This window comes from Harpia harpyja, chromosome 7 (assembly GCF_026419915.1).
Source record: "Harpia harpyja isolate bHarHar1 chromosome 7, bHarHar1 primary haplotype, whole genome shotgun sequence".
NCBI lineage: Eukaryota > Metazoa > Chordata > Aves > Accipitriformes > Accipitridae > Harpia > Harpia harpyja.
The window spans coordinates 22,230,851-22,254,248 of NC_068946.1; the positions used below are offsets into that span (position 1 = coordinate 22,230,851).

A 23,398-nucleotide genomic window follows, 5' to 3' on the forward strand; every position below is an offset into this window, starting at 1 on the left:
TCACCAAATAGTCCCAGCATTTACACATGTAAGTCTTGATGCTATAATGTCTTTATTAAAATACACTGTATCCTGCACTGTTGGTCCTACCTTTCATCATCTTAAAATATATACTAAAGCTAATGCCTTCCTTCAGACTTTTCCAGGATAATAGATTCCTATGGTGAATCAGGCTTGTTTTCTAATCCAGATAGTTTATCTTAATACTGGCATGAAAGTTTTTTTTCCACTGACAGCTGAACGTTTGAATTTTGTAAAGGATACTTAAAGAATGAGACTAGAAGTTGAGGAGTTAAGAAATTAACAAGAATCAATTTAAACAACCTTTCTGTGGGGTTTATATATGAATTAATCAAAAACATAGAGCACAAATGGTGGTCTGACAATGTATTACTGGAGATAGATTGGCTATGAAGGTGTTTGGTTACAAATTACAGTTTTATTACTACATGGATATTAAGATATTAATCTTAAAAACAGTGTGTTACAACTCAACTATTAGACTCAGTGCACCTCAAGGAGGCACATAGTATTATAGACACTTTGGTCTGAATTCCGCAACAAGCTTCTGAAAAAGCCAGTAGAGTATCTGAATTTTACTTCCCATACACGTGATTTCCTACTCAATGCCATATTTCAAAAGTCATGCGACTGTGTATAGAAAATTTATCATTGATTTCCATTTTTTTCTCATGATGAATACAGAACCTTATTAAAAGTATTTTTCTAATGAAAAACAAAGTGCAAATTACTGATAGATGAAGAAATGGAATACAGCTACTATAAATCTTAGACGTTGTAGCCAGAGGGCTGTATTATCTTAAATTGAGAATGACCCATATTAGTAAATCAGAGAACTCATCACATTTAGGGAAGTTATTAAGAAATTGAGGGCCACCACAACAGAGAACCATACAAAGCAAAATAAATACGCCCTTCCTGAATGACACACATAAACATCTGTTCACATACAGAAAAGTAGATCTGTGTCACAGTAAAACCATAAATCATGCTTGTCTATTTACTAAATAACCGAACTCAGACTGTAAAGGAATCACTGCCTAGGAAAGCATAAGCGACAGAATAAAAGAAATACAAACAGAAGAGGTCTTCAGGAATGTTGCTTGTACCATCTTCACTAGGATGATAAAGAATTTTTAGCTGTTCAAGCAAACAATTTTATGATAATACCAATATTAATATTGTCTGCAGTGAAACTCCTGTTGTAACTGCACATCCAATGATTACACTCATTTTTAACTGCATGAGAATACAGTTCCTGGTAGGGCTAGAACCACAAAAGAAATGTGGCAATCAACAAACAAACTGAGCATAACACAACAAAGGGCAAATATATCTGAATACAGATGTGTAAAAATAGCCAAGGTGCAGGAAAAATGTTTTCAAAAGCATTAGCTGGGAAAGTAAGCGAGTGGAATTGATTCAGGAAGCAGCAGGAGCTTATAGCTATGTTAGATCAAAAATCACTGATGTAAGAGCATTACCCTGCATCCAGACACAGCAAATCTTAAACTGAATCAAAATTAATCTTTGTTCATCGTTAATGTTATGGACCACTCCAAACAGTATAATCCATTTTCATCTGTAGATACTAACAGACAAGATGACTTGGTGACCCAGAACAATGCAGCATAACAGATCAATTTGGACTAAGAATATCACTTTCTTTGGTTGATGACATATAAATCAACTCTATACAAGTATTTAAAAAAATATCATTAAAAAACAGTGCTTTTTGTGAACTTTTCAATCATTTAGTGTGTATTTTAAAACATGTAATGCTAATGTGATATAATTTAAATATAAAATATTAATTTCCACATACTGATTACATGTTAGGGAGTCTCAGTCCAAATTCCTACAGACATACAGAAGCACAATGAGCTGACTGGAGATAGATTATCTGTAAAAATATCTGATGTTTCAGTCTTGTTGTCCTGACCCCTAATTATTTAAACAAATTTGATCCAACTATATTAATAGTAATCATTTAGGTCAGGTTCTTCTTACAGTAAAACTTGGGAAAGAAAATACATAGGCCATTCTGTGCACCAGTACTGCTACAATGAGTGTCCTTTATCAAGAGAATTTATATTGAATTTTTAAAAGCCCTGTTTTGATTGTTCTGCTACCAGCCAAATCTTATCAATGATCTCAAACCATTTTTATTGGGGTAGTTATCTGCAACAGCCGTATTTTTGCCCTGTGTGATCTGCAGGGACTGATCCTGTCTTCTGCTGGTGAGCACCCATACTAGTGTTGTGATCCCACCTGACAGAGCATACAGAAGCCATGGTGGCAGTTAAACACATGCCTCCGCAGCAGGGATTGAGTGCCTGCAGTTTCACGTCCTCTCTTTCCATGTATGTTGGCTCCTCCAAGGCAAAAAGCAGCAGGCTGAACAGTTTGGTCTTATGGTCCAGTCTGGCCTACAGACACTGCGGCTCAACAACCATGACACAAACATAAAAACTTCTACCAAGAATTCCTTCTGATTACTCAGAATTTTCTGAAATAACTTATTTCCAGAATTAAAAATGCTTTCCTTGTTTCTTTTTCACTACTGTGTATTACTTTCTAAGACTTATATTTAGTAAGCCTACAAAACTCCCTGGCATCAACAGTCAGCTATGCGTGTTAAAAAATACTCTTTCATGTCAGAGGAAGCAGAACTTTTTATGGACACAAGACTTCTGCTGCAACAGAAAGAAAAAAGATGTAAGAAAACTTAGATCTGAAAACCCTATAGCAAAAGTAATTAATTACTAGCAAGTGAAACTTTTTCTAGTGTTGAATTTCAAAGCATTCTTTTCCCCCCCAATTGCTCCCCAGTGTTTCCGTGTACATAACTGGCCATGTATGTTCAGAAAAAGATAGTAAGTGTGGGGTTTTTATTATTTCTAAAATTCTGGAAGACAAGCTCTGTGCCTTTGTCCCTCTGTATCACCTAAGAATATAGCTGCTGCAAGAAATCTCTATGTCCAACTCACCATATATTAATGTCTGCAGGGAGAGCAAGCAAGTGGAAGGGAACCCATTTCAGCAACTTACACCAATGCATAACTAAGGTTTTAGGTTTTATCTTAAAACTGAAGAAACACTTCTTGTTCTTAAAGACAGGCACATGCAACAGAACTTTATTTAAAGAGGGGCACCATTATTTGGGATGACAGGAGTGAATTGAGGGGATTTTGTAATGATGTTCTATTTCTCAAGAAAAAGTGCTTAGAAAGTATAATACAGATTAAAACTAACTCAAGGAGAAAATGAGCATTCAAATTCTTCTGGAAATGAGAAAAATTAGCAGAAATATGAAAGGATGGAGAAGCAAGTGCAGATAATTCTCTTCAGAACTTTTTTTCCTTGATCTATAATAAAGGGAAGGAGAGGGAAATAATGAGAACTCTCAATATGAAAGTAGGCATCTACATGAAAGCCTAGAATTAGAGAAAAATAGTGGAACTTTTTGCAAGAAAGAGTCTGGTGTTAAATGGAAAGAACAAAGCTGTGCAAAAATCTCTGCAATGACAGTCAACAGTGCAGGGGTAGGAAAGCTCTCCCTGAAGCCACAAAGAAAACCTCCTTCAAACACACAGGTTTCAGGAAAAAAAAAATAATCTAGAAAGTACAGTTAAAACTTCAACTTTAGTCTCACAGTAGACAAATGATGTTTGCTCTGTGATGTGATCTATATGTCATTACATTGCACAGGAATGCAAACACTTATTCTGTAATTCTAAAATACTAAGTGCAGTATGACTGTATACTACCAATATCTGTACAAGTACATTCAGGAAGTCTGCCTTTTCTGGGTGTAAAATAGGGGCATCCATTCCTTTTCATAGTGTACATTAAACAACTTGGTCATTGTAGAATTGGGAGAGGGAGGGGAGAGGAGTTTTACTTACTGCACCAGTACTGACCCATAATTATAAATACTTGTTTTCAAGACAGTGCTTTATGATAAGCCCTGTGGGGAATAACATCACATGCAAATCATTGAACATTCAGTGGTTATTTTTTTGTTGATGTCAAGAGCTGCTGATAGTATAGTCCGATTAGCTACAAAACGAAGTGCACCATTTGTCCCTAGGATCATACGCAGGAGCTTAGCAAGCAGGCCAACGTGCCAGATGGTAAATATACTGTAATATCAGCAAAGAGCGAATCCTTTCTTAGCATTGCCTCAGCATAGTTTTCAACATCCTGTATTACAAAAGCTAAGTGGTACACAAGTCAATCTCACAAAGATTTGTTTCAGAGTACAAATAACAAACAACTACTTGCAAAAATCTGTATTCTATTTTACAGTAAAAGCTGTCTTCAGCTTTGAAGCACTGGGAACAAAACAGGCTACAAGCTTCTATGTGGTACGCATCCATGAGTTTCCAGAGGGAGGGCGAGAGGAAGAAAGAGAATTGGAAAGCAGCTTATCTGGGTTTAGTATGTGTTGTGGTTTAACCCCAGCCAGCAACTAAACACCACACAGCCGCTCACTCACTCCCCCCCACCCAGTGGGATGGGGGAGAAAATCGAGAAAAGCAGCAAAACCCGTGGGTTGAGATAAGAATGGTTTAATAGAACAGAAAAGAAGAAACTAATAATGATAATGATAACACTAATAAAATGACAACAGCAATAATGAAAGGATTGGAATGTACAAATGATGCGCAGTGCAATTGCTCACCACCTGCCGACCGACACCCAGCCAGTCCCTGAGCGGCGAATCCCTGCCCGCACTTCCCCGTTCCTATACTAGATGGGACGTCCCATGGTATGGAATACACCGTTGGCCAGTTTGGGTCAGGTGCCCTGGCTGTGTCCTGTGCCAACTTCTTGTGCCCCTCCAGCTTTCTCGCTGGCTGGGCATGAGAAGCTGAAAAATCCTTGACTTTAGTCTAAACGCTACTGAGCAACAACTGAAGACATCAGTGTTATCAACATTTTTCGCATACTGAACTCAAAACATAGCACTGTACCAGCTACTAGGAAGACAGTTAACTCTATCCCAGCTGAAACCAGGACAGTATGACAATTACTTTTACTTCAGGGCAGATTTTAGAGCATAAATTAAAACAATATCGAAGATGTTCAAGTTTCAGAGCATGATGACTGACAAGAGGCACGACATGTTTATAAAAAATGAAGAAAAAGAAAAATCAGAAGTCCCAAGAAGCACTGACATTTCTAAGTTCCAGTTTCCTAGCTGCAAAAAAGGGTTAAAGGGGTAATAAAGTCCATTTCAGTACAGAAGTGCTGTGCTATGTAAAAAAATTTTTCATGAACATTTATATGCTGCAGTTAGTCACCCAAAGCATGATATGTATATATGTATATTAATAACTAATAAGCAGAATTTCTAGTTTCCAATAAAATTTGCCCCACACATTAAACAAATTAATAGCTGTTTGTTCCGTGGGCAATATCCACCTGTGCACTTCATGAATGCACATTCGTTTAAAAATTGTATCATAAGTGGGCAAAAACTGTGAGATTTTTAAGATGTGATTAATTCTAATGTTTCCTAAGTTTTTGAACATTAGTCTTAAATGCTGCTATCTACACCTCTGTATAAAAGCTATATGCACACAACTTAATGAATACATCCTAAAAGCAAATAAATAAAAAAAAACAGATGGAAATACATATTACAATGTGGAAGAAAATGGGGAGCTTCCCCTCCCCATTTTATTTTATATGTATGAGGAATATCAGAAGACACCGAACTTAAACATTTATGCAGCCGCTGCAATTATTGCAGCCTATGATATTTGTCTGGCTTCTTTTTCTGTAGATTCTCTATTAACAGCTCGTAGTTCAAGTGAGATCATGATGAAGTAAAGCAGTTGGTTGTCTTTACACTTCCCACCTTCCTCTTTCAGTCTTCAGTCACTTCAGCTAAACATATTGAAATGCCAATATTCAGTGGTTTACAAGATTTTAACTTTGGCTGTAGATACAGGCTCACAACTTTTATTTAAATACCTTTTATGGAAAAGAACAGGCAAACATCAGGTGTTACATTCACAATCATTTTTTTTCACTAGTTTGCAAGAAAAGCTAGACAGCAATGCCAGGCAACTTGCTCAGAAGGAAAGACTCTGTAGATGTCCATACCCACAAATGGCACAGAGAGAGAGGGCAGACCCTTCTCTCCTACTTTTACATCACTGGGAACTGGTTTTGGTAGTGGGCAGATTCAGGCTGTGGACCACTGAATCTTTGAGATGTTCCCTCCCTTTCCTCCTCCCACCTATTGTAGCAGTCCAGCTAGTCCTAACTCAGAGGCTAACTCATGAAGCCTGGGAATAAAGAATTTTATTTGTGTTTTTTATCTGCAGCAGTAAGAAAGATGTGTTTTTCCTTATGCTGCTTTGGTCCTGACTATAGAACAACAGGCAATCAAAAAACCAAATAATTCCATTTTACAACTGTGTAATTTAAATTCAATATTGATGTTCACTTTTTTAAAATGTATTTTGGAAGGAACAAGTTAAAAAACGTTATTTGCAGACGTATGCCAGAAATTTACTGTATTGGGTTTGTGTGGCAAGGTTTTGGTAGCGGGGGGGTTACAGGGGTGGCTTCTGTAAGAAGCTGCTGGAAGCTTCCCCTGTGTCTGACAGAGCCAATACCAGCCGGCTCTAAGATGGACCCACTGCTGGCCAAGGCCAAGCCAATCGGCGATAGTGGTAGCACCTCTGTGATAACAGATTTAAGAAGGTAAAAGAGTTGCAGGGGACACAGAAAAGGCAGTTGGAGAGAGGAGTGAGAACATGTAAGAGAAACAACCCTGCAGACCCCCAGGTCAGTGAAGAAGGAGGGGGAGGAGGTGCTCCAGGTGCTGGAGCAGAGATTCCCCTGCAGCCCATGGGGAAGACCATGGTGAGGCAGGCTGTCCCCCTGCAGTCCATGGAGGTCCACGGTGGAGCAGATATCCACCTGCAGCCTGTGGAGGACCCCACACCGGAGCAGGTGGGTTCCCGAAGGAGGCTGTGACCCCGTGGGAAGCCCGTTCTGGAGAAGGCTCCTGCCAGGACCTGCGGATCTGTGGAGAGAGGAGCCCACGGAGCAGGTTTTCTGACAGGACTTGTGACCCCGTGGGGGACCCACGCTGGAGCAGTCTGTGCCTGAAGGACTGCAGCCCATGGAAGGGACCCATGCTGGAGCAGTTTGTGAAGAACTGCAGCCTGTGGGAAGGACCCACATTGGAGAATTTTGTGGAGGACTGTCTCCTGTGGGAGGGACCCCATGCTGGAGCAGGGGAAGCGTCTGAGGAGTCTTCCCCTGAAGAGAAAGGTGCAGCTGAGATGTGTGATGAACCGACCCCAACCCCCATTCCCCGTCCCCCTGCGCCGCTGGTGGGGGTTGGTAGAGAATCCAGGAGTGAAGTTGTGCCCGGGAAAAAGGGAGGGGTGGAGGGAAGGTGTTCTGAGATTTGGTTTTATTTCTCATTACCCTACTCTGGTTGACTGGCAATAAATTGAGTTAATTTTCCCCAAGCTGAGTCTGTTTTGCCCATGACGGTAATTGGTGAGTTGATCTCTCCTGTCCTTATCTCGACCCACAAGCCCTTTTTTATATTTTCTCTCCCCTGTCCAGCTGAGGTGGGGGGAGTGATAGAATGGCTTTGGTGGGCACCTGGTGTCTAGCCAGGGTCAACCCACCACATTTACATATATGTCGGTAGTAAAAGGAACATTCCTAAAGAGTTACAGCCACAGAATCTGGATAAAAATGGGACAGGATAAGGACAGCTATTGCCCAACTCCAGCTCCTATGTGTACTGGAATTCTGTTGACTAAAATGTATAACATACAAGCTGCTTATGACATCACTACCAATTTACTTGATAAGAAATATTAATATAATAAGAACTGTTGACTAAATCCTGCTAAAGTGTAAGTTTAGATGTTTGTAACTATATTGCTAGAATCCTCATGGTACCTGTAGCAAGCCTCTAAAAACATTGTTCAAGAAAACATCCTATTAATTTAGCTGTTGGAAAGTGTTCACTGTAAATTACATTTCTAGTCTCAGTAAACTCTCTTAAACTTGTCCTGTATATCTAAGTCCTCATTTTCTTTGATGAATGTGGTCCAAATCTGTCAAGAGCACTCATATATAGGCAATATGTTACATAAGGTAGCATACGGACATGCTAATAAATAACCAATATATTAAGAAAACAAAATACTGACTGAACATCTTCCCCTCAGTAACGTTTCATTTTAAGTGGTTTAGAAAAATGCAAGATGCAGCTCTTATTTTGAATATTGAATTGGAAAACTTCTTAGATGTTTCTTCTATTAAAATAAGTATCAGAAAAAAATGTTACAGCTTAAATTACATGCAAGCAGTGCAAAGTGTAAAAATACTCCTGAAAAATTGACTTTACCTCTCCTTGTAAGAAATTCCTTTATTTTAGGAACTGGCCTTCTTTTCACATAATTCTTCTTATTTCTGTGATTGAGAATGATTTCTGTTAGAAATACCAATTCCTGAAAAAAGATAACTTCATATGATACCTTTAGAGCAAACTCCTCCACAGTGTTCGGCTATTTATTCTATGCAAGAACCTCAAACAACTAAGAAATAAGCAAATATGTTTTTTTCCATACAGTGCAACCATGGGAAGTAGGCCAATTCCTATTGTGACATGCCAACATGCATTTTTTGGCAGCAAACATCCCTAAACACACACAAGAGCACAGGGGATTAATTTTTTTTTTAATTATTTTCAAAAACTGCTGATTGATTTCACTAGTACTTGCAGTTTATCTAATATTTTGCATGTCAGGCATTTACTTTCACCTACTGAAGAACTTTGCTACCAAGAAGAATTATATATCTGATGTAAATCTCTATCAAGTCTTCACCCATAGGTCTCAGAACATTATTATAAAGAGTCAACACTGGAAATACACAAAGCATTACTGAACAAACTTTTATAATTATAAAACCTTTTCAGAATGTTGTGAGGTAAAATTTCACAAATATGCCAGGCTAAAATTGAAATAAAACACTGCAAACTTCCTCCAGAAAAATATTAATTAAAATTTTGACAAGTCTTTATTGATTAAAGCAGAGTAAAAGCTTAAAACAGAGAAGTGTTCTACTTTTTCCTGAAGTGGGTTAAAATGTCATCCTTCCCCAAAAGTCACATTCTTCTTAAACCCTTACTAACACAAATGGACTTTACATGATGCAACAGAGAATAATTACAGACAAAAGATGCAAATTTCAACTAAGTAAATTTCTGCCTTAAAGACCTACATAACAGGTCCTGAGATCTGATTTACAAGAAAAGCCAGATTCCTCTAACAATGTCAGCCTCTGGAATCTTTTCTGAAAATGAAGTGGCACTAACACAAAAAAAGAAGTAAAGCTAAATATTAGGTACTCAGTTCACTCTTCTACTGCAACATAAAAAGATGCAGTAATTCTGAATCTGTAGTCCAGAAGGGAACATGGTTAGATGCACAATAGAAGGAATATTTCCAAACCATAGAGTAGGTTCAGGAATTTGGCTTCATCTGTTTCTCTGGAACCCCTACATAATCCCCTGAGTAAAATGACATTGTCACTCAGTAAGCAGTGTTCTGAAAAAGCTTCATGTTTTGAACTGCAATGTTTCTGACGCTTCCCCGTACACAGCATAGTCTCTTCTCATAAACAAACTAAGGAAACATAGCCTAGATATCACTACGAAACGGAGGGCACAATCATCTGAAAGTATATTAAGAGTTATCAGCAGTCTGCAATCAAACTGAGAGGGCACCCTAGCTGAGGGCATACAGAAGCCAATCATTAATGAAGTTTTATTTGATTATTTTCATTATCTGCTTGGATGATGAAATAAGGATTTCTATAATTTACAGATTATTTTGGGGGAAGGCAAACACTTTGAAGGGCAAGATCAGAATTCAAACCCATCTCACTTTGGAGATCAGATAGAAACTAACAAAATGAAGACTACACTTAAGAAAGCAAAAACAAATGCAGAGATGACAAGTATTTGTTCTATGGAACAAATGCCTAGACATTTTTCAGGGGTTTATAGCAACCATGAACTTAATACAAGTAATAATGCAATGCTGTTGCAAAAAGAACTACTTAAGGTATCACACTACAGCAGAGTCTCTACCAGCAGGCACCAAAGGGCTGAAGCATACCTGCTCAGCCTAGATTGAATACACCTGGGAAGCCTAATCAGATTGATGCAGTGGACCTATAAAAGGCAATGCCAGCTAATCTGGCACTCAGGTTTCTTGGGGGGAGAAAATGATTACTATTTTTTTTCCTCCTTTGTAGTCTTTGAGGAAAAGGGTAGCTCTACAAGACTGGCTCTTTGATAAATGAGTTCTGCTCAAGGAAGAGGATTTAAAAATTGGTAAAAGGTAAGCAATAAAGAAATGTACTGTGATGGAAGTTTATGTTATGCAAGGAGGGAGGAGGCAAGAGTAATAGCTTTAAGAATAACTAGAAGTGGTAGCCTCCTAGCACCTGATGCTTTGAGAAGCTGCTATTTACATGGGCTATTTGTGACAAAATGTCTCTGAAATATATGGAGGATAATTATTCTGCTCTACTTGGTGCTGATGAATCCTCCAGCTGAAATATTGTCTGGTCTCTGGTAATGAACTGTAAAGTACACAAATTGGAGAGATTCCAGAGGATTGCACAAAGACCAAGAGACTTAATCTATAGTAAAGGCAGAATAACTATCCTTATCCCTATTAAAGAGAGATGGCTAGAAGCAAGGAATGCAAGTATCTCAAAATGTTCTTAGACAGCTGTGACTAAGACAGGAATATATTGCTTACACATACTAAAGACTTAAATTAGACACTAGGGAATCTTAACTTGAAAGAATAACTAAGCACTTGGGTGGAATATCTAGAAAAAACAGAATTTGTGCTGTTGGAGAGTTCTGAACACATTAGGTGAAAATCTGCTAAGCAATCATATAGCTATATTTAACCCTACTTCAAGTGCAAAAGAATAATCCTGAGGCTCCTCTCAGCTCTATACTTCTGTATAGTCTAAAGCTTAACATATTTGACATTACCACCTGAGTGACTAACAGACTCAGTTCTTCAAAAAACTCTCCTCTCTCATAGTCACCTTACTTATATAGAGTATCTTTAACTTAGATGTAGACTCTCAGTTTAAGTAAAAGACCTTCCCTAAAAAAAATATGGTACTGTTAGGTGTGTTGACAAAACTAATGGAAAGTCACTCATGAACCCAAAGACCCAACTAACATGTTGTCTTCTCATACTCGCAGTCCGTATACCTGAGGTCCTTCTCTACTGATGAGAGCATAAAGCAGTCAGTACTCTGTACTGCTATTGCTCTCACAAACTGGACCCTAGAATCTTAGGGAAGACAGGCATAGAAATACAGTTGGGTGACCTTTATCTCTTAAAATTGCAAGCTCTATTAAAGTTCCAACTTCCTATTACTCTCCCTAAGCATGAAGATTAGAAAGTAAGATTCTCAGAATAACTCAAAACACAAGGCTTTGCAAAGGACTTAAGAGAGCTAACAGCTCTACCAAACTCCATTTCTGTACTGAAAGTTTTGCACGTTACCATATAAGTTAACATCTACTTGCCCCACAGGAAGATGTTTTCTTATCCTAAAACTCAAAGCATTAATTGTTAAAGCAAGAAGTGTAACATAATGGTATAATCTTTATAAATCTGTAACTTGCTAAAATAAACATAGCAAATATACTGTGTAAGAGGTCAGACTAAAGGATTAAATCCTGTATATAATTGTCCAAAGCCAAGAATTCCTATGTTTGAACAGTCATTACTCATCAGTAGAAAAATAAATATTTGGGGGCCTATTTTGGCCTTATTAATAAACACATAAGCATTCAATAATATTAGATGATAGGCCTGAAACAGAGCAAATTGCTTTTCACAAAGCACAAAATGCAAGTGAAACCGACTGCCACAGTCCTTTCTGAAGGCCAAGCCTACTCAATGTCAAAAATACCAGATAAATAGAGAGTTGAGTGTGATTACTGATGGTGATTTAGCACCATGGTTCTGAAATAGAGCCAAGCTCAGGTAGTTTCTAAATCATGCATGCTCTAGAATACAATACTAAGGAAGAGGGTACTTTGTACACGCTGTTGCAGATTCTTCCCTAAACTAAAAGCAATGGTCTTTGCTCCTGAAAATTATGTACTTCTGCTTTGGCAATATGCCACTAAAGTTTTAAGTATGCTTTACATAAAGTTAGGCCAGTGACCTGGACCACATCCATTAACTTTCAAACTCTATGCCCTGTATTTTTTTTTTTTGCTATCAAATATTCACCTTGAATTCTAAGCTAAATCATCTGAAAGCCACCACTCAAATCTGTCTAGTGTACTTTATTTGGCTCTGAAACAGGTTTAAAACACATTTTCATTAATCCTTTTAGTCTGTTGGGAGTATCTGACACAGTAATATATGTTGTGCCAAAGCCTTATTTAAAACCACAGATTTAGACTGAGCTTATAAAGCACACTTCTATTCATCTCCAAAGAACTAGGGAAAAGATTGGGACTTTTCTAGAACCAAGAAGCCCAAACTTAGGACCTCACTTACAGACAGTAATATTAAAAAAAAAAAAAAAAAGTTTAAATACTCTGCATTTATTGTCTACTGCTCAGGTACTTCATTTCAGAGAAATAAAAATCTATGGATAGAAGTCAACTAAAATAACCTGAATAGTAATTTTTAGCAAAATTTTAGCAAAATGAGCATACACGCCCAGTATATATTCAACAGTATATACCCTTTAGCAGTAAATGTGGTATTTATAACTTGTTTCACTATTTTTTTGTAAAATGCAGTCATCTTTGCTTCATCAAACATACTTGCCACTTGAACTTACTGCTCTGAATAAGTACAAAAAGAGGAAAAGATACATTTATATTGAATATCAATTTTTGATGAACTACAGGAGTACAGACAAGAAGGTGCAGAAAATAAGCTCCACAGCCCCATCTGTTGGCTAATTAAGCTCTCAAGAAAGCCATCTACCAGCCTCTAGCCAACAATGCTGAAGTGGAACCAGTTCAAGTCTTTGGTACAATTCCAAGTTTTACTGTCACAAATTTATGATATCTGTGCATCAGTAGCAACTTTTACTAGCTAAGCACATAACTGAGTTTCTAATACACTTGTGTGATTTTTAATTTATTTTAAGTTAGAACAACAGAGCACTCCACGTGCATAGCGCTGCTTTTTTGAGCAAGGTTGAGATTGACTTGCTTGCATTTTCATTCATAGATAACTGGTCTATAGTGAAATTGCAGTGTTTAAGAGGTGTCCCTTGATTTTTAAGCCCAAGCTAAAACCACTTGCTTCTGAACCCAAGGGCTTGAATGTAATTTTTTTCTTTTTTTTTTTAAAGCCATTTACTGTAGTTTGCAAGTGACAAATGTTTCTGGCTCCCATGGACTTGTAGAGACTAAGCCAGATCTTGAGCATATGAAATATGACCCAATTGTGCTAAAAACATAGAAGCTAGCATCTAAGTGATTTAAAACAAAGCATCAAATTATACCATGAATAGAATAACTCCTCCATATGAATGCAGTTCTAGTGAAAAATTACAGTAGGACAGAGTACTTCCATACAGCAAGCAGAATGAGATAACAGTATGACCATGACAAGCTCAAGGGCTGTTCTAAAGGTTTTAATCTATAAAATCCCACTGCAGTGAACCTATTTGTATCACAACAGAAAACAGGGCTGCAAGCCTTAAGTTTGGTTAAGGTCAGTAGCGATGGGGCTCCCAGTGCTGAAAATGGTGAGAGAAAAGGGTGAGGGAAAAATAGGAGCTAACGCACTTTTGCTATGTAATCATTGGTCCATTCAGAGGAACCAAACCAAATCTTACAGACAGGGGAGGCATTTGAAAGGAAAAGCATAGAAGACAATGAAAAACTAACATCAAACACATACACAAAAATTCATCAGTGTTGAGAAATACTACTGCTGACCTCCTTTGTTCAATTATCAGTAGATAATTCCATGTACTGCCTGGGGGGAAGTGTGTTGATGAAAATATGTACTCCTGTAGGAAGGACATTAACTCAGAGTAAACTGAAGCTGTATAACAAGTGCAAATTAAATAGCACTCAAGGTTTAAAAAAAAAAAAAAGTTTAAAAGTAGTCTCGAACTTGAGACCTTCCTGCTTGTTCCCCTATGTTAGGTTGCATACTTGCTCAATCAAAATCTAGTCCCCCGAATGAAGATAATTGCTACTAGTATCTGAAGATAAACAAGTAAGTTGTCATTCAAACTCTGATGGCAGTTAAACTCTGTCAAGGTCCCACTGAAATTTGGGTACCCATTACTAAAATTTGGATATCCAACTAAAGTTTCAGACTAACTGCTGTCTTTTAAAACCTCTTTAAAAGAAAGAAAACTAATAAAGAATCTTAGTAAAGCAGGATAATCTGACTCCATTATGCTCTTTTCAGTTCAAAAAAATACTTTCAAAGGACAAAATTCTATTCCTGCTTAGGCCACAATCATAATAAGCAATCTATAGGACCTCTGAAAAGGCATCGGCTGCTGGGCAATTTTGCTCTTTCATAACTATCTGTGCTATTACTCAAAACTCCATAAAATAAATGGACTCCCTATCTCTTACCCACAACTCTTCAGGTCTCCTATGTTCAATAAAAAACTTTTTCTGCAAGAAATGCTACAAGGCTAGTCCCCTTTATGCTGGAAACTATTTATGTATACTAGATTGGGGGGAAGAAAATGGTTATCTGGCTGAGATCTTTGGGGCTTGGTAGCAGAGAAGAGAAGCAAAGGGGAAGAGAGCTATCGCATGTTCAGATCACAAGCTGAAAAGACCACAACCAAAATAGACAAAATGATATGTGTACAAAAAGACGGAAAGGGAAGAGTCATGACAGGTGATGGATCATGTAGTGTTCCACTTCTTGCATCCTGTCTTTGACAAACTTAATTTAAACAGACTGTATACCCATATCATACTGACGTGCAAAAACCAATATAAATCTAAGTGATAATATGGCAGATGGACTTCACTGTCAAACTCATTGTTCAACATAACTTAAGATTATTGTATTCTACTCCCTGCTATGGTGCAAATATATCCAACAGATGCCAAACGGAAGAGAATAACATACTAGCATGTAGAAAAGCATGGTATTGCCCTTTTAACTACCTGCTCATGGTGTTTACAGCCAACAATTGCCGAAAAAATTACTAGCATTGAGTATAACTAGCAAAGTGATGGAGTCTTCTCCATGTTGCTTTAGTAATAAGATCCAGCCATGGGAGGATGGGGGGGAAATCAGGATCTTGTAGCTCATGTTTTAGGAGTACTGCAGAGGTGAGAAAGTAGACTTATTTCCAGATTATTTGTTGGAAAAATACAGAATTTGTGAATGCCTGTTAAAGTATAGCTTAGAATGATATTTTTCAAACAGTTGTCCTTTAATCGTATTTTTATATAGTTCTATTTTTTAATACACTTTGAGTGGAGAATTCTTCTCAGCTCTTCTATGATTTACAAACTTGCACTTCAGTATTCTGAAAACATTTGAGGGCTGTTTCTACAGTGACAGGATTTTCCTCTTTTTCTCAACACAGTCGCCAGATCCTCAGAGGAAGCATTTGCACTAGCTATCAAAGAACAGCAGAAGCACTAGAGGAGCAGCAATCTACGCTGACAAGCAGAGACAAAGGTTGAGATTACAATGAATTGAAATGTTTGAAACACCATGTGTGCACTTCATTCAACTCAAGTACAGAATATTACATTACTTTAAAACAAATTATATCAGATATCACACCAAGGTACTTAACTTACCCCTCCCATTGTAATGCCATCGATAAGTGCCACATATGGCTTCCTGCAAGTGCCTGTAAGAAATGTAAAAAAATATACATTTTTTTTTCAAAAGAGTGAACCTGTGACTGTGTACATGACACATTTCCCCATGTCTTACTTCAACAAGAGCAACAGAAAATAAATGGTAAATTAAACAGTAAAATATCAACTTACAATGCATGTAATTCTTAAGCAATGAAAAGAAACACCAGTTACTGATTTACTGCATTCTGAGCGTTGTAAAAGAACAGTATACAACCATCAAATGTCAGATTGTTTGCTGTGTGAGTACCTGACAATTTAGCCACATCTGGCTATTATAAATAGCTTTGTAGGATGCTGGGACACAACCATTTTCCCTTTCACCCCACCTCACAGCCTGGAGTAACAGCACAGTGTGTACCAGCACTCCAGTACTTCACTACAAAGCCAGATGCATTGGTAGGTTTCAGCCAAAATGTGACTGTAAACTACTGCAATGCAAACATGTTCTGTCTTGCCAACTCTGTTGCATGTTACAACCCTGAACGTGGCACAGGCAGGTAGAGATGATAATGTCCTAAAGTACCACAGTTTTATCTATCAACTTGATCTGTTGCGGCCTTTTGGAGGCATAAAACTAAAGACCTGATGCTTTCAATTACCATTCATGGAAAGATTCAGAAGTTCACTGTGAATGAAACTGCTGCCTCATATTCAGCGTTTTCAGGTCAGACTTAAAAGTTCAGTCATGTTGCTGATATGGGTATCCAGTGCAACCATGTTGCTAGCTTTTCTGCAGCAACTATAGATCCTTGTTTAAAAAAAGAACTATTTTAAAAGGCAGTTCAATCCTTTAAATTAGTAGTTAGAAAATATAACAGAATTGCATTTTTAACTTTGTTCTTACATGAACATATAAGCTAATGCATGGGCTCTAGATGCTAGTCTTTGAACTAAATCTCTGTAGAAGCATGCCTTCCCAATAGCAAATGCTGTGAAAGCAGCTCTCCTGTGTATTTTTAAGTTGTAAAATATAAGATATAATTAAATCTTTCTGGCAGAAATGTCAGTCTTAAAGGAATACAATCGTACCAAAGTTGTTAAAAATCTAGGTTTTGTAGTTACATGCATTATAGACAGAGAACACCCTAACCATTTAAAAAAAAACAAAATCAAGCTGCTAAATTATGTACCCTTGCAATAGTTGAATAGAGTAGAATAGGTAGTTGGAAGGGACCTACAACAGTCATCTAGTCCAACTGCCATGGCAATACTAGTTTTTCCCAAGTATATGAAACCTTAAACTATTTTTCTTGATGAAGGCAAGAAAGGTACATGAGAAACATGCTAAAACTAGAAACTCTGTCAAACAAAGTAAAAATAACTTCAGAAATTACTCTTACTCTAATAACTCTATGCTCTTCTGTCAACCTAAGCTGATCTGCAAGATGTTCACCTCTCCTCCTGTAGTGACTAACACTGGATACAATGTTTAAAAAACTCAAACTGCATTACATTAAAGTATGTTTGGAGAAGTTTCTTCTCACCAAAACACTCAACTATTGACTTTTACCCTAAAGGTTAATACCCTGTCTTAATATCCTTTACCCCACTAAACTGTACAGAGTGTCTTTGCTGTTAGTTATTTTAAGACCACATACTCCTCTGTTCTTTGTAATAAACTAAGGCAGTTAACTCCTAGCTTGCATATTCATTTATGCAGTTTATTTAAATGGAAAGCTTTAACATAATTTGATCTTCTGCTTTCTGCCTGAATACTAATGATTTTCTGTGCATCTATTTTTATCTCGGGTCTTCTTTGAAGTAGATCAATGATACTTAGTGCAGAATTGCACTGTCTGCATCCAAGACTTAATTAATCCATAATGGCAATACAACTACCCAGAACAATGGGATGGGATAAGGTAGCTATCGTAATAGCTTAAAAGAAACAAATTCTGCATGCAAGGTATAACAATGAGATACATTACACTACTGGTATTGAACTTGGTAAAAAAAAAAAAAAATTACTATTTATGTTATCAGAGTCTTTTATAGACTAGCGAAGAGAGAAAGTGAATTTACACTCAAAGCAACTAATACGAAAACTGTACTGCTTCAGAATTTGCTATTAAACATACCAATGGCATTGTTCAGGATATATTCTTCTCTGAAGAAATCATGTGCCAGTCTATCTCCAACTTTTCCTGCATCTGCAATGGCTTAAGAGAAATAAAAATTCTAAAGACAACTATAAGTTTAATAGAAAATAGAAGTAAAAAAATTAGTATCACTTGATAACAGTTTTTTTCCTACAGCAATCAAACAGCAACTTAATCCTACTTTGTTTTATTTGAGAAAATTTGCTCAAACTTAAATATGAATGCAAAGTATCAAATTTGAGTCAATTATATTATGCTGGAGACTTTGTTACATACTTGTGAGAGTGCAGTCCATTTTCTATGCTATGGAAGCCCTCCTAATGCCTGGTAGTCTTGTTTGTGATATTTTGCATCAATATATAGAACAGTCACTTAAAACTGGTTATATTGAAGACTCTGAATACTAAAAATGAGAAGCCAATTAGAGCAGGACATAATTTAACAATAACCTGTGCTGCTTGTTTACCTAAAATAAAAAACAACTGCTGATTTTCACAGTTTGGAGATTTCTTACAGTTCACAGTTACAAAATAATCACAGATACATTGATCACCATTGTCAGCTCTGTATCTAGCCATCTCAGACATCAGACAAATTATCCAATAGTAACAGAGCTACCTATTAGAACCCTTCAAATTTCTTGTAAAGAAGCTGTCAGTAATGAAAATCTGGGAAGAAAAAGATAGAGACAGGAACCCTCTCTTCCCAGGAATGACTGGCTGCTATTACCAGTTATTCACAAAAACCCAATTTTTACTCTTTTATACAGTGTTCCAACAGCTGTCTCCTGACAAATAACCTAAATAGCATCTGCACATCAAGGTGTCATAAGAAGTCAACACAACTAATCTCTCTTACTGTTGTATAGCAAGCCTCTGTTTACCTGAGTCACAGTAAATAAAGGAAATCAATGCAAAGTAGTAACTGGCAAAGATATGTCAAATGTTTAAGTGACTACAGTCCTTACCTCTGATGTCACCCCCAGCACAAAAAGCTTTTCCTCCAGTTCCCTTTATAATTATTAGAAAAGTTTCAGGATCTTGCTCCCAAGTCTAAAAAGAAGTGTTTCCATGTAAGATTAAAGTCCGTGCAAAAAATGCTTTCTCTGTATACTGTCTGTAATTCTTATTTTACATTTTCAAAAAGCAAATCAAACCATCTTAAAATTGTTTGTCTTAAACTGAAGTTTGAGAGCTAAAGGTCTTTCTGCCACCCCTGTGTCCTATTCAACCTTGACACTGGAGATCAGCAGAGCTGCCTCCCATATTTCAGAAAAACACCTGTGCAGAGCTCCCAATCTCTGAAGAAAGGTAGCACTCCCTAAAACAGGGTCCGACATAAATCTCAATGGGAACAGAATGCTGGGGCAGAAAGCTGACAGTATGGAAGATATAACAACAGTGTTTCAGGCCAAATCATGAAAGTTGTGTAAATCTAAGATGCATGGCAAGGAAAACAGCATTTAAATTGTTGATGGATTTTGTCAAAATGACTGCAATCAATGCTAATTGAGGCTTGGATCAAATCAATTTGTGCACAGATGTTTTGCTAGGTACAAAGACTATGGTGGTTTTTTTTTTTTCCTGAATTACATACACTGGTACAAGACTTCAGCAGTGGTGCAACCATATTGAAAAAAAGATGCCTTTTACAGGCTTTTTCCCCCTCCTCTAAACTATGCTTATGTATCCCTTATTCAAGTAAGCGTACACAGATAAAAGAGAGACAAGACATTTCTGTATACCAGCAACTGTACTTAAAATTACACCACCTTTTAAGGTTGTGCTTCAAATAAACCCCGGTACTCAGCACTACAGATTAAGTATTTCTTTCTTTAAGTGTTCTTCAAAGAATGCATAAATTTGCAACATGACCATTTACCAAAATACCAAAGGCAGGCAACTATCCAACAAATACTGGTATCTAATTAGTTTGTCTTTGTGCATATGATAAATATCATCATTAAATTAAAAAGGACTATTTGCATGCTTAAAATTTCACATTACTTCACTAGCTTATAGAAACAGTGCCTGCAAATCCATAAAGTTCTTCTTTAAGGAATGACACTGACAGCACCTTGCTTCCTAATGGCTTGTATCTTTTATTTCAGCCACACAGCCTTCGCACAAAATGTGCACCCAGTCGGGAGGCAACACCACTGTATAGCTTGGAATTTGTGCATGCCAACTGACCGGCTGGGTGTTGCCAAAAGGAACATATAAACACTGAGCGCTGCTTCCTTTTAATTCAGTTCTGGTTTTAATATGGGTGTCTCTTTATCTATCAAGATGCTAAATTTAACTTTGTCAGACAGCGTGTTTCTCCTACGTGCCTTCTCCTCTTTCTAACTTGCTTGAAACTGTCTGTTCTTTCCCATCCTATAAGTCTGAGCTCATTGGCCAATGCACTCACACAGACTTTCATTCTTTAAAGAAGTACACTAAGAAGTGTCAGACTGAATTTTAAAATTGGTTTGGGATAACGTATGTATAGTGGATGGGTAGAAGCAGAGCTACTAACCTTTATTTGTGGATAAATTTGTTGGATCATAGAAAGAGTTAGTGCGTTGAGAACCTTGGGTCTATTCAAAGTTATTATACCTGCACCTCCTCTCTTTTCCAACAACACTTCAGCTGTCGAATCTGTTTGCTTAGACATTTTCTGTACATGCAAAAACAAAAAAATAAAGCATATGTCATCAGTTAGATACCTTGAGTAACATACTTACAAGAGTGTTTATGGAAAAATATTCTCAAAATGCACTATTTAAGATCATAAAACATGTATTCTGGAAATGTATGCTAAGGCTTTCCCACTGTACTTCAAGTTTAATTTGCATTTCCTAAACAGTTCTTTTGAAACCACTTTGAGTCCTTTAAAGTAATAAACCTCAGACAAGTTTTTGAGCCACACACACTTTGACAATGATATTTGGGTTCATTTAAAAAAAACCCAAAACCCAGTAAAACACAAAACCATGATTCTTTAAGACTGACATTCTGAAAATACCTGCAACAATAACAATGACAGTTCCATGTGTCCCTACTGGCACTTTGACACTGGAAACCCAGATGTACACATTGCTTTGTCTTTAAGTAACTTTCAACAGTAGAGAACAAATCACTGAAGTATTTTCACAATTGATCTCAAACTCACAGTTGAATGATATTTAAGGAACATACAGAAGCTAACATAGAAATTAACTATAAAAGTAGATGAGGCCAAAATAATTAAGCTTTAATTTACACTATAATAGAAACTTGTAACAAAGTGCTCAAAGGCATGGGCGTTATGCCTGAGCAATGAACAATGGCATTCAGAACCCCTGCGAGCAGACACATCACAAGTTGCATGTGCTGTCTTCCTCAGGGGAGTTAAGAGTCCTAAAAGCTTCCAACTCAGTCAAACAAGATGCTGTTCTTACCAAATGTTGTAGTATGACTTGCAGTCTGTTGAATGGCTTCAGCCTGAAAAAGAAATATTAAAAAGACAGCTAAAACCATAAACCAGCTACACAATCCTCAAATATATGACTGCTGAGTTAAGCAAAGCTTTGTCAGAAAAATTTCTGAACACAACTGTTTTACATTCTCCTTTTAAAAATCAAGTAAATTAGAGCAAAATTTTGATATCAAAACACTTGGAAACTTCTTTGCTTACTAGTAAATAGGTAGCAGATACCAATGCCAACTACTAATGTTTTCAACATATTCAATTGCAAGTTAGGAGAACCTGGAAATAATAAGACAAAGAGTTTGGGGGACATGTTTCATACTTTGCAGCGTGTGTCTTAAAAGGTTTACAGCCCTTTTCTGAACGTTTAAATACTAACATTTTAAAAAAATGGTCTCGTCAAAAACTTGTGAATTTCCAAAGCTTCCATTACAACAAACCGGCCCTCACGTCCTGGTGTGTATATACATTTAGGTGGGGTTTATGTAACAGCTTGAATAAGGCTCATGCTTCTGTTGCTGACAGGAGATACCCACGCTGGGACATTCTGTGAACGCGTTACTTATTCACTGCCACCGTATCGAGGAAGACAGTTAACAACCGCATTTGCTGGACTTCAGACACCTGGCTTCCATCAACATTAACGAGCACCTTTACCTTTCAGCTACTTAAGAGCACACAACCCAGCCAATTAACATGTTCCATGCGAACGTCCCGGCGTCCTAAGCTAGTTTTTAAGTACATGCTCGTTTTAGAGTGGGAAAGTTAATCTTGGCCTAGCTAATCTAGGCCTAAATTGTATTTTACACTAGTTCAGGGGGTTGCAATCCCGGGCGTTAGAGCCCTTCCCAGACCATCGCTCCCTGCCGCAAAGCTCCGCCAAGCTGCGGGCGCGGCCGCCCCCGCCGCCATTTAAAAGCCCCTCGGCGGGGAGGGGGGGTGAGCGCGGGAGAAGCTCCGCCGCTCCTCAGAACGGCCACCGCCGCTTCCCCGTTACCTGGGCAGCGGCCTCAGTACCCGGGCCGCCATGGCGGCTAACCGGCGCGGTCGATCGCCGTCATCGGGTAACCGATGGGAGAGGGCGCATGCGCGGGGGAGCGGTCGGCGGGACGGGCTCCGTTCCCCTCAACCCCTCCTCACCGCTTCCCGGGTGAACCGGCGGCTCTGAGGGGCGGCCGCCCGCCGCCGGGTCGTCCCTCACGTACGTGAGGGCGGGAGGGCGAGCGGGGGGGGGGACGACCCGGAGGCGGGCGGCCGCCCCTCGAACAGCCCTTTATCCAGTCAACGTAGTGACTAACAAAGGCGTAAGGTCAGCAGGGCGACAGCATGGGGTTTGTAAGCAAGTCTACCCCTTGCTCGGTAGTTTTATGAAGGGTTTTCCTTACCTTGACAGGATCTGGGCTGAAGGAGTGCTGCTCCCCGTCCTGGATTAGGCCGGGAGGTGTGAGGACATGAGGTGAGGCTGTTCCTTCGTCGGTAAAGGCCATGGTGCCGTATGTAGCAATAACATAAACCGTGGTGGTTGGTGCCCAAGGTGGAGAAAGGCAGCATTGCCGGGTTACGTTCAGAGCCGAACTTCATGGACTGAAACTGCGTTTTGAGGATGTATTGTTTTCAGCGGCAAAACCGGTTTCTTAATTTCTGACCTCCAGGTTTCTCCTCATCCTTTACACCTGCAGCCACACCTCTGCTGTCCTCTTACCTACTGACACACAGATTGGTGAGCTGGGATTAAGGAGCTGCTCTAATGTAACATCCCACCAAAACCTGGTTATCCTAGAAGGTAAATACGGAGATTAAGCAGCTAGCATGGTTACTGCCCCGACAGTAGCTACAGACAGAATTGTGAGCTCTAACACAGCATGTGTTCAGCATAAATAGGCTCAGAAACAGC

General features: G+C 38.3%; 2 protein-coding genes across 4 annotated transcripts in view; one reads left to right on the forward strand and one right to left on the reverse strand.

Annotated features, from left to right (window-relative positions):
- C7H2orf88 (chromosome 7 C2orf88 homolog) overlaps positions 1–17,590 on the forward strand; it is a 58,394-nt gene extending 40,804 nt beyond the window's left edge. The window contains exon 6 of the transcript XR_008235910.1: positions 15,667–17,590. The gene's annotated coding sequence lies outside the window, so the exon portion shown is untranslated. The remainder of the gene's footprint in view (positions 1–15,666) is intronic.
- The window catches only part of HIBCH (3-hydroxyisobutyryl-CoA hydrolase), a 49,748-nt gene extending 27,060 nt beyond the window's left edge, over positions 1–22,688 (reverse strand). For all 3 annotated transcript variants that reach the window (XR_008235909.1, XM_052791731.1, XM_052791729.1), the window contains exons 1-6: positions 22,502–22,688; positions 21,476–21,518; positions 20,572–20,712; positions 19,019–19,103; positions 18,031–18,111; positions 15,887–15,939 (exon numbers count right to left, since the gene is read on the reverse strand). Coding sequence is in view for 2 of the 3 variants with exons in the window: in XM_052791731.1 (XP_052647691.1) it covers positions 15,887–15,939; positions 18,031–18,111; positions 19,019–19,103; positions 20,572–20,712; positions 21,476–21,518; positions 22,502–22,533 (435 nt within the window). In the remaining variant the exon portion in view is untranslated. The remainder of the gene's footprint in view (positions 1–15,886; positions 15,940–18,030; positions 18,112–19,018; positions 19,104–20,571; positions 20,713–21,475; positions 21,519–22,501) is intronic.
- Between the last annotated feature and the right edge of the window lie 710 nt (positions 22,689–23,398).